The sequence below is a fragment of the Heptranchias perlo genome, chromosome 25, assembly GCF_035084215.1.
Source record: "Heptranchias perlo isolate sHepPer1 chromosome 25, sHepPer1.hap1, whole genome shotgun sequence".
NCBI classification, from domain to species: Eukaryota; Metazoa; Chordata; class Chondrichthyes; order Hexanchiformes; family Hexanchidae; genus Heptranchias; species Heptranchias perlo.
This window is the reverse complement of record NC_090349.1, coordinates 34969157-34986508: the sequence shown is the minus strand read 5'-3', so window position 1 is coordinate 34986508 and position 17352 is coordinate 34969157. Positions and strand designations below refer to the sequence as shown.

Here is a 17352-nt window from a genome sequence, read left to right as displayed (position 1 = left end):
CTCCTCTCATTTTCTCTTTTTTTTCTTTTCTCTTTTTTTCCTTTTTTTTTAGTGGGAGGTGCAAGTGCTGGTCAGAGTGGGATGTGGCCAGGTCAGAGGCTGGTGGATCAGGGGTACATTTGGGTTTGCAGTTGGAGTGTGGGTAGAGGGATCAGGCCAGGAGGCTGCATTTTCAGGTGTGGTGCATAGCCCCACCTACCTCAGAGACTCAAATCTCTGGAAGACTGAAAGGTAAGTACAATGTAAGTTTATGGGAAATTTAAACTTCACCAACTTAAACCTAAAAACCAGGCACAGCACCCAAGCATGATGGAAACAACGTGTCATAATCTCCCTGTAAGCATGGGATGTGCATGCTAAATGTAAAATATTAAATATATTATGGATAGATAATAAAGTATAGCCCTGAAATTGTGTTTATATTTTTAATATCACTTGGTAGCAGTGTGCTAAGCATCAGTCACAATGTGACTGGAACTGAATGCTTGTGGGGATGGGGAAGAGAAGGTCTTCAGTGGACGTTTGGAAGGTGATGCACTTTAGGACTTTGGTTAACAGGTAGCAGAACAAAGTTGTCTTTTTTTCCTCATCAGTGCTGGGAGTGAGTATTTATAGTGAGATTAGTGTTCTTCAACCCCCTCCCTCACCCACCCAAAAAAGAGAGACAAGATACCAATGGTAAAGTTATTTTTCTTCCATTACTTGGTCTTCTCGTCAATTACTTACTTTGGATGTTTCTCATACCTCCGCTCCAAGCAGTTGGTGCTCATTTATTTAGGCTATCTGTGGCTGTGTTGTATTTGTTTATGGCTAAGAATGCTAGATGAGTAACATCACCATGGACTTTCAGTTCCTGTGTAAGGGCCGCTTCATGATGTCAGTCTCTTGTATGCAAACGACTTTGGGTGCTTTCCCTTCACCATTTCTTATTCCTGTCTAGTGAGATTGACATCCAAGTACCACATTGCCCCTTTTTTAATTCGCAGTCAGATGTCATTGTCCTTGGGTCTTCTAGGCTGCTATGCAAAATATGGGGGTCAGATTTATACAAACATGATAAACCAGCTCTGTGAGTTTAGCTTATCTCAACAGCTTATCCTCAGTTTGACAGCAAATTCGTACTCCTGCATCTGCATGGGTCTACGATTGGGTCATTAATACTCGGGAGTGCAGCAGCTGGCAATGTAGAGGAAAGGCTTTATCTGCTTTTGGCTGCACTTTAAAAATCATCTACTGAATTTATTTCTGTCCTCTGCACAACATGAATTTATCCCTCTCCTCTTGTGTGGTCTTTGTTCTCACCCTCCCCTGCCATGATTCAACCAATTATCTTCTCTGTAGTGAGACGGGAGCATTCACACTTTACACCCCAATGATGTCAAGCATTCCACACTCCACCTTCCCCACTCTCCTCCACCCCTAACAACATGCAGGCTAGTGCATCTGTCACTGCTAGCTATAAGAGGCGTTCCCTCACCACCGTGAAGTGAAACCACTCCACAACAAATGCGTGCAAGATCTGCGGCTTAGTCACGTGGCATTCGGAGCAGATTATGTAAGGAACTTGGGAAGTAGCAAGAAGTCTCCAGTCCTCCAAGAAAGTTAGACTGCACTTTGTGACAAAACTGTACAGTGACTTCACTAACAGTAGGTAATTATCTCTTTTTTAAGAAAAAGAAAGAGGTCAAGACATTGACCTTTCTGTGGAACGATTTGCAGAGAAAAATAGTTTAAGATTTGGCAGGTGGAAAAATGTGTTTGTTATATTGGGAGTTGCTTGGATTGTAGAAGTTTTTATAAAACATTTGCTTTTATAAAATTTATATCAGTATAAAACATGTATGAACTTGGATATAGGAACGTGATGTTGAAATTTGCTAATTACACAAAAGTAGAGGGTTTGGCAAATAACGAGAAGGTCTGTTAAGAGACTTCAGGAGGATATAGATTAGCTATGGTTCGACGGGGCAGATGTAACTTAATGGAGAGAAATGTGAGGTAAGGTAAAAGTTGATAAAGATTTGAAGCAAATAAAGATACAGTGCTTTGGGAGAGCGTGGGGCTGTGGTATTAGAGCCAGCACAGACACAGTGGGCCAAATGGCCACCTGTGCAGTAAACCTCTATGGTCTTATAACAAGGCTGACTACATTTTCCATTCCTAATTATGATACCTGACTCTTCCATCTTGTAGGATGCACCAGTTAAACTGTGCGACTTTGGATTTGCCAAAATCGATCACGGGGACCTGATGACTCCACAGTTCACTCCATATTATGTAGCACCTCAGGTAAGTGTGTGTGATTTTCTTGCTGTCCACTTAATGGTCTACCTGAGAATTCACCAAAGCTCTCCCAATAATGGCAGGATAATTTGAAAGGTGAGTAGCCCTGTGGCTCTTGCAGTACTTATGTACCTAACAGATGGTGATCAGCAATTGCTAGACACCTAGAACATTGTTTCTTTCTTTGCTCATCAAGGTCAGCAATACCAGTGTTGGAAGATGGACTAATAGGAGCATTTCTATTTGCTTATAGTCAGGGTACAGTATAGCAGAGCAGAGGGTGCTTTAATCTGCAACCAAGCCCTGCCAGCTTGGGTGTTAAAATTGGCAAATGTTCTATTTCCCACACCAACCATCCTTGTGTTCTGAGTAAAACTGCCAAATTAATATTGCTTCAGGGCAATTCTGTGTTGTGGACTTATGCCTAGTAGAAACAGGATTGAAAAGGCATACAAATTTATTTCATTTCAGATTCTTGTGGCCATCAGAGAGAAAAGTCTTTTATCCTATCAGTCTGGGCTGAGTTGGAACCCAGGTCCCAGAGCTGACAATTGTGCCTACTGTGTCAAATGGTCCTTTCAGGTCAAATGTTACCACCACTTATAATTCTTTGGTTGTTACTGTTAATTGTGTAACTCAAGTAGTTAACATTTAAGAACAACAACATTTTTTTTTCCCTCTGTTGGGTTATATCCTTGGGGAAAAAGAATCTTTAAAAAAGATTCTAAATTGCTACTATTGGGATTTTTGTGGCATTATTCACGGTGAGTCAGAGGGTACAGAAACTGTTTTAATGTTTATTATGGAGTGTGTGGTGTGAAGATGAGGGTTGCAGATATAAAATAGGAAAATATTCACTTACTGTCTGTGTTCTAAACCATGTTGATTACCTGACTAATTGCCTATGCAGGGAATAGGAATAATGGGGAGCTTTGATTTGATGGCTGACGTTGAGAAATTCTGTAAAGTCTGTGATAAAGAAAGTCTCACAACAAACTGGCAAGCTGTTGAAGGGGTAGGATTTCAAAGGAAGTGATTGGGAAACTGGTCACGTTGGGTACTTTGTGGTGTGAGGGAAAAGCGTAAATGTGTGTGTTGCCTACGATTTGTCCTTCCATTCTTGTTGAGGCGGTGCCCAGTGAGCAATCAACATCTGTCCCAGGACCGTGGGTCCAAGATCAAGAACCAGTCAGCTCAATGAACTCTTGAGGTGTGGAACCGGTTGGAGAGCCGTGATCTAACTCTGATGTGATGATGAATGTTTAGAGTGCATGTGTTGTTTAGTTACTAATTTGTACTTCATGGATAGCAGAAAATTGAGGGGCAGACTAAGGTCAGAGGGGGCAATGAGGTGGTGCATATGCAGAGGTTCTGAAAAGTATCACTAAGAAGGCTGAGGTAAGGAATGGATGGTGTAGCCAACAGAGGATAACTGAAGGCCAAGGTTCCAGACAGAGGGGGGGCATGGTAAAGTGGTTATAGGGAATTAGAACATGCAACAGTATACTGTGTACTATACTATGGAGATTCGTGTTCTCCATTTAATTCTTTTCTTTCTGTTGCAGGTACTGGAGGCCCAGAGGAGACATCAGAAAGAGAAATCTGGAATAATACCTACCTCACCCACTCCCTACACATACAACAAGGTAATTTTTTATTGCTTTATATAGATTATTACCTCCCACTGCCTTTGGATGCCATGAGGAAAAAGATATGGCTGGTTAAATGAAATGTTACTGGCAGGACCAGTTCCGAGCCAACATAGTGCAGTAATAATGGTCATGTGAGGAAGTCTTCATCTCAGTTTATTCCTCCTCCTGTCTGGGCTAAAGTACGCTGTATGGAATTGAGGCAGATACTAGTTAAATTCACATGGTGTTGCACTGTGATGTACTAACTGCTTTCTTTCTTCACCCCGTGCCCCACCACCACCACCACCACCACCTTCCCAAAACAGAACAAAGTTAGTTTGTGGCCATGAATCCACAGCGATTTTGTGATCTTGGCAAGATCATTAGCCAGAGGTGTAGAGCAATGAAGAGGCTCTTCCTTTCATTCTCCCATCCTGCCTCCTCCCCATCAAAAAACAATGATGATTGGGACAGGGTAAAATTGGTAGGTGAATCATCCTGAGTTGTGACTGCATTCTTGCCAGCACCTGTCTACACAGTGTCTCTGGAAAGAACCTGGTGGTTGGTTGACTGGCCTCTTGCTGTGGAATGAAGAATGGTACTAAAGAGTTATGGGCATTTTTTGCTTAAAAAGGAAGAAAGTGGCTTGGTGAGAAGTATTTTGTCTTTTTGTGATCAGTTAATTTCTGTAGTATTTAGCCTTTCAGTCTGCTATTCCACATGCGATACTCTTTATGGATTTGTAAAGCATCACCATCAGGGCATCTGTTTTTTAAATATCAAATTAGAGGTTGATTTAAAAGCAAATAAGCCAAAAGAATGTTACTAAAGCTTCCATACAATGCTCTGTCATCCAGAGTGTAGGATAGAAGTCTGTCAATTAACAAACAGAAATTAAATGTCTCTATAATAAGCAATGTGCACCATTTGTAGGAGGGTAACAACCTTGCTATAATGGGAGGTGCATTCTTGGAGTGGCAATCAAATAAGCTAATATTGGAGTTTCCCTCAAATTTCCTTTTAAACAGCCGTTGGCAATGACATTGGTGGAAACTGACTCAAAAAAATTATTGACCCCGATGATGCAAGGATCCCCAATTAATGTGTACAATTAAAATGACACAATTGCAGAAGTATCTGAGTTAAAGTAGTAATGCTAAATTTTATTTTGTGTTCCAGTTTGCGTGAGGTGGTGGCCCTCCTTTTGGGGAAGGGGGGAGAATTGGCTATTTCTTGTATTTTAAAACTGAATGTAGAGCTGGCTTAGCATTAGCAGTTTTGTGATTTCATTTTTGCAGGAAAATCTTTATGCCACCATAATGTGCTAAATTTGAAAAACTGTAGTTCCCTTATTCATTTGTTAGCCGTGGCTCAGTTGGTAGCGCACTCTCCTCTGAATCAGAAGGTTGTAGGTTCAAGTCCCACTCCAGAGACTTGAGCACAATATCTAGGCTGACACTCCAGGAGGTGCCCTGTTTTGGATGAGATGTTAAACAGAGACCCTGTCTGCCCTCTCAGGTGGATGTAAAAGGTCCCATGGCAGAAGAGCAGGGGCATTATCCCCAGTGTCCTGGCCAATATTTGGGTGCCCTGTTTCCTACATTACAACAGTGACTACACTTTAAAAGCACTTCATTGGCTGTAAAGTGCTTTGGGACATCCTGGGATTGTAAAAAGTGCTATATAGAATCATAGAATGGTTACAGCACAGAAGGAGGCCATTTGGCCTGTGGAGTCCATGCCGGCACTCTGCAGGAGCAATCCAGCTTTTGGATTATGTAAATACAAGTTTGTTCTTTTTCTTTTATAGTTTTTGGTTTCTAAGAATCTAGGCATCTTTACTGCAGCTGTGCAAAGTGGTTGTGAGCCACAGCAAAGCTTTGAATCTTTTCTTGTTCTAATTGGACTTGAAGTTAGACGTAAGAAAACTCATGACACAGGCAACTTATGTCCCCTGTTTGTGTATATTTCACCCCTTATTATGTCTCTTCCCATCCAAATTTCAGAGGCACTCAACGCTTTGGTGTAACAATCATCCAGATCTTTGAATCCCCATTGTTTTTCGTGTTCCCAATAAGAAGCCATACTGCTGCCTCATTTGTAGTATGTGATGATCATATCAATTATATGATGTCTGATATGTGCCTGATACATTCTAAAAGTGGTCTAGATAGTGGAAACTGAGCTGCTTCCATGATCCCCTTCAACTTGATGAGTTCTTGATCTCGGACAAGGGGTTGTACGGTACTGCTGAGTGAAGATAAGGGACTTTTTCTACTGGGAAGTAGGGAAAACCTCTCTTGGCTGCATTCCTCATATTTTGCTCAGCACCTGGTTTAGTGTAACATTGAGGTCTGGGAGCAGGTTACCCACCTTCTCCACAAGTGGTGTGGGGGGGTTGCCTGTTAAATTCCCAAAGTAAATTTTGTAAAGTGTGTGTGTGTGTGTGTGTATAGAACCTTATTTTAATTTTGTTTTGTTTTTGTTTATTATCCCAGAGCTGTGACCTGTGGTCGCTGGGTGTAATTATTTACGTGATGCTATGTGGATATCCACCATTTTATTCCAAACACCACAGCCGGACAATCCCGAAGGACATGCGAAAAAAGATTATGACGGCAAGTTTTGAATTCCCAGAGGAAGAGTGGTGTCAGATTTCCGAGATGGCTAAGGACATTGTGAGAAAGTGAGTTGAGTAGCTGGGTCACCGTCATGTAGTAGGACTAGTCTGAGTTAGTGCTGGGAACATTTTGGAAAAATTCATAAGATTTGTAACAACAGGCCATCATGACAAGATATTGGTGGACCTTGCATTCAGCAAACCATTTTATTATAGGGTGAATAACAATACAGTGTAAGTGGCCACCACTCTCTTGGTGCTCAGTTATTTTCTGGAGGCATTAACAACCTGATTTCTGCAGGTTTCTTTCTCCGTTAACAGCTAGAAATAGTTTGTGGACTTCGTTCTTTTCCAAATTCTAGTTTGAGTATATTGTCTTCTGCAGATTGCTGAAGGTAAAGCCGGAGGAACGACTCAATATTGAAGGGGTGCTGGCTCATCCCTGGCTGAACTCCACAGAGGCTTTAGATAACATCCTCCCATCTTCCCAAATGATGATGGATAAGGTGAATGTCCTTTTAAGTAATGATAACTCGGTCACAAGTGGCCAGCACTTTGTTACATAATTGTAATGTCTCCCGCTGTCTAGAATTACTTTCCTTATGATGTACTGTGCAAGGGTTAGTATTTTCCTTACAGCATTAAAACTAAGATGATTCAAATAGCAACTCCTGATCTTGTGAAGCACTTTTTTAAAGAATTGATTAAATCCTTAGGAGATAATGCTTTTAGATTGACAATTTTCAGACTTTTCTTGTGTGTTTGTGAAGTTCTGTATCGAAGAAATTGATTCATAGAAGATCTTTGTTACCCCTTGTTGAAGTATAGACTGAGCTTTACATGGAGAGTCCCAGATCCTTCAGCCCTAGGTTAGCAGAAGCTCTCTATGGTTGCTGCTGTATATGTGTTTGCAGGGTGAGATCGTCCCTCTGCTGGTGATTTGTTGTCTTGTAACACAGCTTGTACTGATGGTGAATCTGTATCGCAGGCAATGGTTGCTGGGATCCAGCAGGCCCATGCAGAGCAGCTGGCCAGTATGAGAATTCAGGATCTGAAAGTGAGCCTTAAACCTCTAAACTCTGTTAATAACCCAATTCTTCGCAAGAGGAAACTACTTGGGTAAGTGTGTCATACTGAATGTAATGTATTCAGCTCAGACATGTACAGTGATGAAAGATATTGCTTAATCTAAAGTGGAATTTGTGTTTGACAAGATGATGAGTGCTATGCAGCTACTGTATTGCTTCTATTTGCAGAGTTCGGCTATGAAGGATGCCATCTGTTCTTTTACCGCGCCAAAGGTCCTAGAGTTGTACAATAAAATTAAGCACAGAGGAGCAAATAAGTTGGGTTAACGCTTTAAGTAACTCCAATTTGCGCTCTCCTGATTGTTAGAGAGAAGTGCACCACACCAAGCATGGAGACCAGGAAGGTCCCAGTTATAATCTTCAAACCCTGTGCTATTTAATTGATTTCAGCCAGGCCAGCAGTTGGGGTACCACCATTTGCCTCAGTGCCCTGGGGGGCGGGGGAGGTAAATCAGCCAGGGTTCCTGCTCCGGACACTATCCTGTGGCCCCACTGGAAAATCTGCATGTATCAAAGTCAGGGCTGTACAAGATGTGCGAAAGTTAATTGGGACAGGATCTGACTGCTGTAATGCCTTTCACATTTGAAAACCCTGCCTACACTCGTCTGCACTCTTGCACATGAAGAATGATGAGGTACCGGACTACGGCAGCACTGGTCAAACAGCAAAATTTAGCTTCTTTAAGAGAAGAGAAATTGGGGGTACATTCCTAGTTTGCTTGTTCCTCTGTGCTGCAACTTGATTTAAATAGTTTGATCTCTGTGTGCCTAGACAATTACTGTATTTCTTTCCCTTGCCAACCAAGCTGTTCATTCTTTTTCCTACCCAGTACATTTTTTTTTCCAGTTTACAGTCTAATGCTGATGAGACAGAATTAGTTGACCAAGAAATATTCTGCTTGGAGTTCTGTAGATCACAGATAACGAGAAAAGTCCATTTTGTAAATCACCTTGGATGAACCATTAATTGACTACTCAGTCAGTCAGTCCTAATCGGAAACATTTAGCAAAACCTTTCTCTGCTAAAAGTAATCAGACTTGAAAAATGTGTTTTGGTAAATTTCATCATTCAATATATTAAGCATGCCAACCATTCCAAATTGGACAGTGGGAAATACTTTATATTTATTTCAAGAATTGTACAGAATGGGGAGTGAATAAGAGGTGGTTTGGTTTGCTCACGTTCTTTGCTGGGATCAGGATTGTATGCGGGTTTATATTTGAAGTCCACTAAAATATTTATGCAAGTTCTCAATGTACAACCTGAGCTCCCCTGATGCACTGCAAAATATAACACTAAGCTATACAGACCAGGAGTTCACAGATTTGATTGTGTCTGTGCTAAACTAGTTGATCTCAGACAGGGCAGCAGTTGGGGTACTACGATTAGCCTCAGCACCCCTGGGGTAGGAAGATGTAAATCAACCAACATTCCTGCTCCTGGTCACTATTGAGTTGTACCTGCTGGATAGCACACACTGTTGGATGGCAGGATTGAGATTGGCTGTGATGCCCTTTGTGGTCAAATAGTTTGCTGACTCTCACTTTCTCTGCTTGCTTGTGAAGAATGGCCCATGGAACCATACCCCAGCATACATTCAGGAAAGAAGGGGGCAAAATTGAAAACAAAGCCTAAATAAATTTGGATTTAAACGATTAATTTGTTTTGTTGGCAAATTTGCTTATTTGTGTTGGGATGTTAGTGATGCTCTGCAAAGTATCTATGAATTGAGTTTTTAAATCAGCCCTGATTTTGTTCAATGTGCCACCAGACTGCCTAGGGGCCAAAAGCAGAAATCTCTGATACTGTACTACATTAAATATATATAGGATAACATTATAAGTCTTTAAGTGCCTTGGGATGTTTTTCTCTCTGATAAAGGTGCAATATAAATGCAAGATATTATTACAAGTCGAGGAGTTGACAAATTGCAAGAATAAAGCAGCCCATGATTGCCACTTGAAAAGGCATGTTACAAACCTGAAGCAGTCAAGATTATTTTGATTCCATTCAATATATACAAGATTTATGGCAAGACGTAGAGGAAAAAAGGCTGTGAAATCCAGCTAAGGAACTTTACAGGGAGGTTGAATGCTAGGGGGAGCAGGAGTCTGAAATGTTTTTTCTGGCTGATAGAGTGCTGCAACGCATGCAGGTCGATGTCCAAAATATGCAGATGCAAACATTTCAAGCAAGTGCAGCCAATTAAGTTTTAAAAATCTGCAGCTAACATGTATTTAGTATATATTGTAAAGATTCCTCTTTTCAAACACAGATCAGGAAGAAAAGGGAACATGCCTTACTGATTTTTGTGAAAGCTGAAACTGCTGGCTGTTTTACAACCAGTGGCATTTTAAAGAAAATTTGTTTGCTATGTTGCTACAATGACTCCTTCTCTAATGAACTATTAATTTCAACATTCAAATGTTGGGTGTTTCACTAAGTTGAAAGCTGATAGTCACAAACTTAAAAGCCTGTTGAGAAATTTAGATTTTTTAAAAATCCTACCTGTTCTAAAGACTCACTCATATTGGGGTATGGTTCCATGGGCAGTGGTTGCCCCCTGGTACCTATTCCAAGTGTTCATTCTTCATTTGTGAGCCTGGACAGCACTGACAGCAGTCAATTTGACCATGGAGCAGGAGAAAGGATCACAGTCAAGCCCACTCCTTTCTCCTTCAGACATCCACACATGTACTAGTGGAAACCCTGGCTGATATTTTTCTCCCCTCTCTAGCCTGGGACTGAAGCCATTAGCTCCTGCCCCTGGCCAGGAGCTAACTCAACACAGACCAGGGATGAACTTGGGAGCTTCCTGGTCTGTATGGCTCAGTACCTCACTGTATATTGCATTTACCCAGCAAGTCATTGGCGAGCTCTCAAAGCTTTGGTTATAGCAGGGATTAATTTGAAATGGACTTCATTCCAAGAGGACTCTTTCTAAAACTTGTTTCAATCCATGTGGTCAATTCTTTCGCCAATACTGCAACAGTTGAATCCTCCTTAAAGGGAAACTGTGTTCATTTGAATTGCCATGCAGTCCTAAGCGTTATAAAGAATGGTGCATGTGCATGTCGTTTCCTCCTCTCTTTACTCAGGTTTATGGTTTTAAAACTTGCTTAAGGTATCTTGTTGGCATTTTCAGCAGTGATCTGAATTGAAAAGTAAAATTCACTCCAGGCTTGTTGAATCCCTAGATAGTGCCGTCATTTCAGTTATTGACATGGAACTTCATGATGTCACAGCACAGGAGAGGCTGCACCAAACGACAGTCCTTGGTCTCCATCTGACTAGTGGTTTAAAAGCATAAAATAAGATCCAGGCAAGACTGAGATGCTAGTAAGTGTACAGGGGGCAAAAATGCCATCAATAGAAGTGTAGAGCTAGAAATAATCTTAGAGAGCTGGAGTTCTGGCTTTCTTTGGCAAGCCTTGTATAACAAGTGAGTACTGGAGCTGTAGAACTCATTGAGGAAGTCCTTGTTGGACTGCTGCTGGGTTAAACAACATATGGTCTTAGTATGTTCACTTCACCTGTGTTGACCAATGCATGGGGTTTAATGAAAATTCAGCTGTTACACCTGCGAAGAGGAATATTTGAATTGCAGATTTTGAAATAAAATCTTATCAAGAGGAGGGATGTCCTTTTATCACATTTAGGATTATACAATGATTCAAGTGAAGACTGTTCCCCTTTAAGAAGATTAAAAAAAATAACATTTCCCTAAATGTTCCCCATTGTTGTTTTTCTCATATGGCTGTTTGCCTCCAGATAGCCTCCTTCAGCCAGCAGGTGAGGCAGGCAATCCAGACGTCGGACTTCTCCAATGACCATCACCAGTGCCACAGCGCGATCGCCTGATAGATGGCACACTTGTAGTGGGGGCGAGATGGGTAATGTCAGTTTTCCCGTCGCTCTTCTCGTGTTTTTTTTATTGCTTTTCATTTTTATTAATTCTTTCTACCTTTTCTTCCTTTTTATTTGTTTTTTTTGTTTTAAGAAAAATAAGCCTGTTTAATGTCTTAGCCCACTAAATGTGTCTCAGATTTGGCTGGCTAATTGCGCCTGTTCATACAGGGACATTTCCTCCCCACCGTAATAGATTGTCATTTTGTTACAGCACGAGGCCCAAGGACGGTGTCTATATTCATGATCCGGAGAATGAGGCAGCGGATGCAAACATCGCTCTGGAGAAACTGCGGGATGTCATCGCGCAGTGTATTCTACCGCAGGCTGGTAAGACAGCTGATGTGGACTTGGGGCGGGTGAGAGAAATTGGGTCCCTTATTCCAATTTAAGGAATTAAAAATGATAAGCCGTATAAGAATGTGATGTACCTGAAATCTTACAACTTGTTCTAGTTATCTGTAGGTGGCATGGTGGCTGGGTGCTTTGGAGAACCACTACATTACATCACTGCTTGATGGAATATGGCTTGATGCCTACAATTCTCCCTCCAAATGATGAGTTCTTGATTTACAGCTATGTTGAGTGGAGGCCAGACTTTCTTTCTTTTCCTTCACCCCACCCCCACCTCTAGAAGAAGAGGTGTGTTAGAACAGTGCAGTTTGACTAGTGCTTTCCTCCCCACCCTATAGAAAATCACTAAGGTTGGACATGGAGCAAAAGCTGGGCAAGTCTGTGAGTGCTGCGAATTCCTTGCCCTGCTGGCAGTAAGCTGGGTATGCCTGGGGGTCAGATTTAGTGGGATGGTAAGAAAGAAAGAAAGATTTGTATTTATGTGGCATCGTTCATTCTCCGAACGTCCAAAAGTGCTTCACAGATAATGAAGTGTAGCCTATTGTTTTTGTAGGCAACCGTTGCAGCCAGTTTGAACACCACAAGGTCCCACAGACAGCAATGAGATGAATGACTAGTTAATCCATTTTGGTTTTAATTGAGGGTTGAATATTGGCCAGGACACTGGAGATCTCCCTGCTCTTATTCAAAAAAAAAAGTACCATGGACACTTTTACATAGGGTGAAGCCGATCATAACTTTGGTAGCCTCCAGAATCCCCGCCCAGAAGGGCTGGATGTGAGAGTAGGACCGGAGCATATACTGAAATGTGCTTTTCATGGCCGCAGTCCTGCCAGCACTTAATCGGACCATATTCAGTGAAATCTATGGAATGCAGTAGTGCAGTGGAGAACGTTGAGTTGGCTCTCTCTCAGTATGCTGCAGATTGAGGTTGAGAGATCCAGTTACAGTGCTCCCTCTATTGCTTCCTGAAGGTGGGTGGCCTAGGTAATGCTTTCAGAATATTCAAAAGCTATGTGTCTTCTGATGGTGGACAGTATTGTCTGAAGGTAGCTTAAAGGCAAGTTGGCAGTTCCTGGCACTGACTTATTGTTACTCCCTTCCTCTCCACCCCACACCAATCTAGAGCAGCATTTAGGAATTTGGCATGAATACAGTCCACACTTGATGCCCTACCATTAGCTAGGCAATGCAGTATGAAGTTCATTTCCTCCTAGAAAACTATGGCACTCATCTGTCTCCACCAGTACATTGGAGTGATGGAAGGGAATTTTGCCTCTTATATTGCAAGAGACTCTTGCTAGTGCTGCTGAATCCCAACACCGTGACTACATGCAGCCAATGATAGCCCCAAAGTAAACTTGCCAGATTCGCTAAGGCCAGCCACCAGTTTAAAGAAAAGTGTTTTCCTTTCTGTTTAAATACTTTTGGTTTACCACTAGCTGCATGAGACCCACATGCTTAGAACTGGCGGCAGTAGCAGCTTTAGAGTTGATCCAGCAGAGGTTTGCACCCATCCTCCCAGCTGAAGGGAAAGAATAGCTTGAGGCAGAATGAGGATTGAATAAAAATTACAATGTGATATTTTCATATGCAGTGGTTCTATGTTGAAATTCCCTGTTTTGATAGGAGAGAATGAAGATGAGAAGTTGAACGAGGTGATGCAGGAGGCTTGGAAGTACAATAAAGACTGTAAATTTCTGCGCGACACGCTGCAGAGCCTCAGCTGGAATGGTGAGAGAACAGCTGCTGGATGCTTTGCAAACAGATTTTTATCAAGCCTATGCAAAAATCTGCCCTGGATCTTTTGAGAAGGAGGCAAGGGGAGAAAATCTTCACCCTCCAGTATTCAATATCATCCTGCCGGTCTCTCTGGATTGGAGGGGTATGACCCACTACATCCCCAGGCTGTTTCCAGTTGCTGTGATCAAAATAGCATCAGCTAACGCTTGTACCTGCTGCAGTCTACTGTGGAGTACCTTAATGTGTTGTGGTTTTGTGTGTATGTTGTGGGGTGGGGGGTGGGGGTTGAGGGTTGAGGTGCTTGTATCTTTGTGATAAAAGGCTGACTTGCCTAAGACTCCTTTCAGTTTCCAACAAGTCCTGATTTCAAAGTGCACTCTGAAATATGTGTTATGAAAAATAAACACTTTAACTTTAGTATACTAATCTTAACTAGAATGTACACCAGTAGGGAGTGAGCTTTATCGGAGTAACACACTTGAAGGGCCCGTAAAACATCCAACAACAAGAAAGAATCCCAAGCAGCTTGGACCATCCAAATCCGATTAATGTATTAGGCCCTTTGGATATGCTTCCCAACATGCTCTATAACATATTTTATATTTAATTGTCCATTTTTCCATTCACTGGTTTTCTTATTTTCTGTGATTGCTGCTTTTATACCCACATTTTTTCTACATAACCCCTGTATTACATGACAGTAAAGGGCTGTCTTACAATATTAGGACAGGAGACCACAGGATAGTAGGATTAATTGGCAGCTTGAGAAAGCTTCCCCATTCTTGGTCTCTGCAGACCTTCCATGGTAAAGGATGTGAGGCTGTCTGTACTAGTGACACTTTGAGGAGTTAGTAGGAGGTGCAGTAGAGCAGCCTGTGGGATGAATCTCCTTCTGATTCTTTTCCTCTCCCTTCCTGCAGGGAAGCGATTGGTCCCTGCTCCCCCTCTCCGTGACAGCACAGCTGAGATCAGTAACTCGTGGAATATCATGGGCAAGAATGCATGTCCAACTAACAACAACTTGCATTTACATAGCATCTTCAGTGCAGAAAACTTCCCTAAGGTACATTCCAAAGGGGAGGGAAAAGAATAAATTAAATACATACCAGGAATGAAAGAGCCATGGTGGGAGAGTTTGGAGAGGTGGTGGAAAAGGTGGGTTTTGAGAAGGTTTTTAAAGGTAGAGAGAGAGAAGGGTTTGGGGAAGGAATTCAAGAGAGTACGGCTGAGGAAACTAAAGGTTCTGGGGCGAATGGCGGGATGAAGGGAAGGGGAATGCACAAAAGGCCAGAATTGGAGGTGCAGGATGGGATGCAAGGCTGTCTGAAGTTAGAGCTGGGGTGGGGTGAGGCCCAGGAGGGATTTGAAGATGAGGACGAGGATTTTACAATTGATAGACAGGGAGCAAGTGTTGGTCAGTGAGGACAGGAGTGAATGTGAACAGGATGTAGCGCAGGACAGGATATGGGCAGCTGATTTTTGAAAAAAGTTGAAATTTATGAAGGACATTGTAGAAATCAAGCCTAGAGATTACAGAAGTGTGGATAAGGGTTTCAGCGGAGATGGGGTTTAGGAAGTGACGGATGTGGGCAGTGTGGCAGAGATGGAATAAGTGGTCTTGGTGATGGATAGGTTGTGGACCTTGAGTCCAAGGTTTTTCTCAGTCTGGCTCAGCCTGAGCAAGTTTCCAAGAGGGGACTTTGTAGGATTTAAGTTTGCATATGAAAAAAAAATGACATCTGATTTGGATTGCTTGTTCATGCCAGCCTAAGAATCTGCTTTACAACCCTGGACAACTGGAGGTTTCAGTTGACAAGTTGTGGATGAGCTTCCCCACTGACTCATTTGGTAAGTGTGCTGCTCTGTTGAGTACTGAGCCATACGGACAGATCCTTGGCCTGTGATAAGTTAACTGATCTCAACTGGGATAGCAGTGTGGGCTGCAACAGTCGTCTTCATTATCACCAAGCACTGGGCAGGGGGAGGGAAGAAATCAGCCAAGGTTCCCACTCCTGATTGCTAACCCAGTAACCTGTACTGCAAATTGTCCATGTAAACATCAGGTGAGGACAGGATCGGGCTATACTACGATGCTGTCCTCAGTCAAGTACCCTTCTGCCATTGCTGTCTAGACTCTTGTATGAAGAATGGCCTCTTGGGTAAAGTACTGGAGGAATGCCAGTGCCTATGGAATCAAACCCCAGTGTGAGCCAGAGCCTTCTGGAGAGGGAGAAAATTGGGGTATGGTGTTTGATTTCGGCCTGTCAAGAATATGTTATCTAGTTTCAGTCTGTTAGAGGAATAAAATGAGGAGGCTTAACACTGGAGATTGATGTATAGTACCCAAAGAGTGGTAAGAATGTGGAACACACTACCACAAGGAGTAGTTGAGGCAAATAGCATAGATTCACTTAAGGGAAAGCTAGATAAGCACATAGAGGAGAAAGGAATAGAAGGGTATCCTGATAGGGTTAGATGAAGTAGGGAGGGATGAGGCTTGTGTGGAGCATAAACATTGGCATAGACCAGTTGGGCCGAATGGCCTGTTTCTGTGCTGTAGTTTCGATGTAACAGTACCACTTATTATGGTTTATCTGGCCACTGCTTATAGCAGACACACTGTTAATACCAACAGGCCTGCTATAAGCAGTGAGGACTGTTTCTGTGAGAAGGTCGGGATCAGCAGCCTTCTTGAGTAATGAATAGTCGTACAACTGAGTGCCTTGCTAAGCCACTACAGAAGGCAATAAGAGTCGACCATGTAGTGTGGACTAGAGTCAGATGTAGACCAGACCGGGAATGGTAACGGGTTCCCTTTTCTGAAGGATATAGTGAAACAGTTTTTACAGTAATCAGGTAGCTTTAATGGGTTTTTTTGGGTCCCAGCCCAGAAATTACCAGATTTATTGAATTCAATAAATCTCTTACCCAAGTGAGATTTGAACTCTTAATATTTGGGTTGTTTGTTCAATATAATACCCTTAAAGGCTATAAGGCAAGGGCTGGGAAATGGGATTGGCATAGGTAGCATAGATGGGCCAAATGGCCCTCTTGCTGATGAAATTTCCATGATTCCCAGTTGCTCCAGTACAAAAGCCCACATTCATACAGTTGCACACTTTATACCAGAAAAGGGGCTAAACTTGTTTGTAACAGGGTGGTATTTTATGTTTGAATAACATTTTGTGTGTGTGTGTGTGTGTGTGTGTGTAATTTCATTCATCTTTAATCTTGTTACATTTTGAATAATTCAAAGTTTCTGTATATCAACACGAGTGCTGATGTTGCATACATTGGTTTTGATTCAGTGCGTTTACATTGAAACCAATGCTGATCTCTTACCATCCCAGCTGCTAGGAAGTGTGGAGCAGTGGCCCTGGTGAAGATTCCCCAGTCAATATTTCTCCCTCCCCCTCATAGGTTGTGCTTTTTGGTACAGCAAGTTTCCCTTTAAAGTCTGCAACACTTACACTTTTTGCTCAAATTTTATTTAAAATAAATTGACAGAAAATGAAAAGACAAAATAAAACTGCTGGAAATTTCAACTATATTTAAAGCTGTATTAATGAATCAAACTCATTTGTTTTACATTGAATAAATCTGCTAAAGGGCATATACTCTCCTGGTCCCTGAAGAGAGAGGAGGAAATCCACAAATCTTCAGTGTGGTCCTTTAACTTGTGTTCTCAATAAGATGTCAAACAGGTTACCTGGTTATGCAGCAGCT

At 42.1% G+C, this 17352-nt stretch overlaps 1 protein-coding gene across 6 annotated transcripts in view; it reads left to right on the top strand.

Moving 5' to 3' along the window:
- The window catches only part of mapkapk5 (MAPK activated protein kinase 5), a 50127-nt gene that overhangs the window by 29343 nt on the left and 3432 nt on the right, over positions 1-17352 (top strand). For 3 of the 6 annotated variants that reach the window (XM_068005971.1, XM_068005974.1, XM_068005973.1), the window contains exons 7-15: positions 2194-2289; positions 3849-3929; positions 6413-6600; positions 6920-7040; positions 7523-7653; positions 11744-11859; positions 13513-13617; positions 14547-14689; positions 15393-15474. In XM_068005971.1, coding sequence (XP_067862072.1) covers positions 2194-2289; positions 3849-3929; positions 6413-6600; positions 6920-7040; positions 7523-7653; positions 11744-11859; positions 13513-13617; positions 14547-14689; positions 15393-15474 — 1063 coding nt within the window. The remainder of the gene's footprint in view (positions 1-2193; positions 2290-3848; positions 3930-6412; positions 6601-6919; positions 7041-7522; positions 7654-11743; positions 11860-13512; positions 13618-14546; positions 14690-15392; positions 15475-17352) is intronic. The other 3 variants (XM_068005975.1, XM_068005976.1, XM_068005977.1) reach the window with 3 other exon arrangements.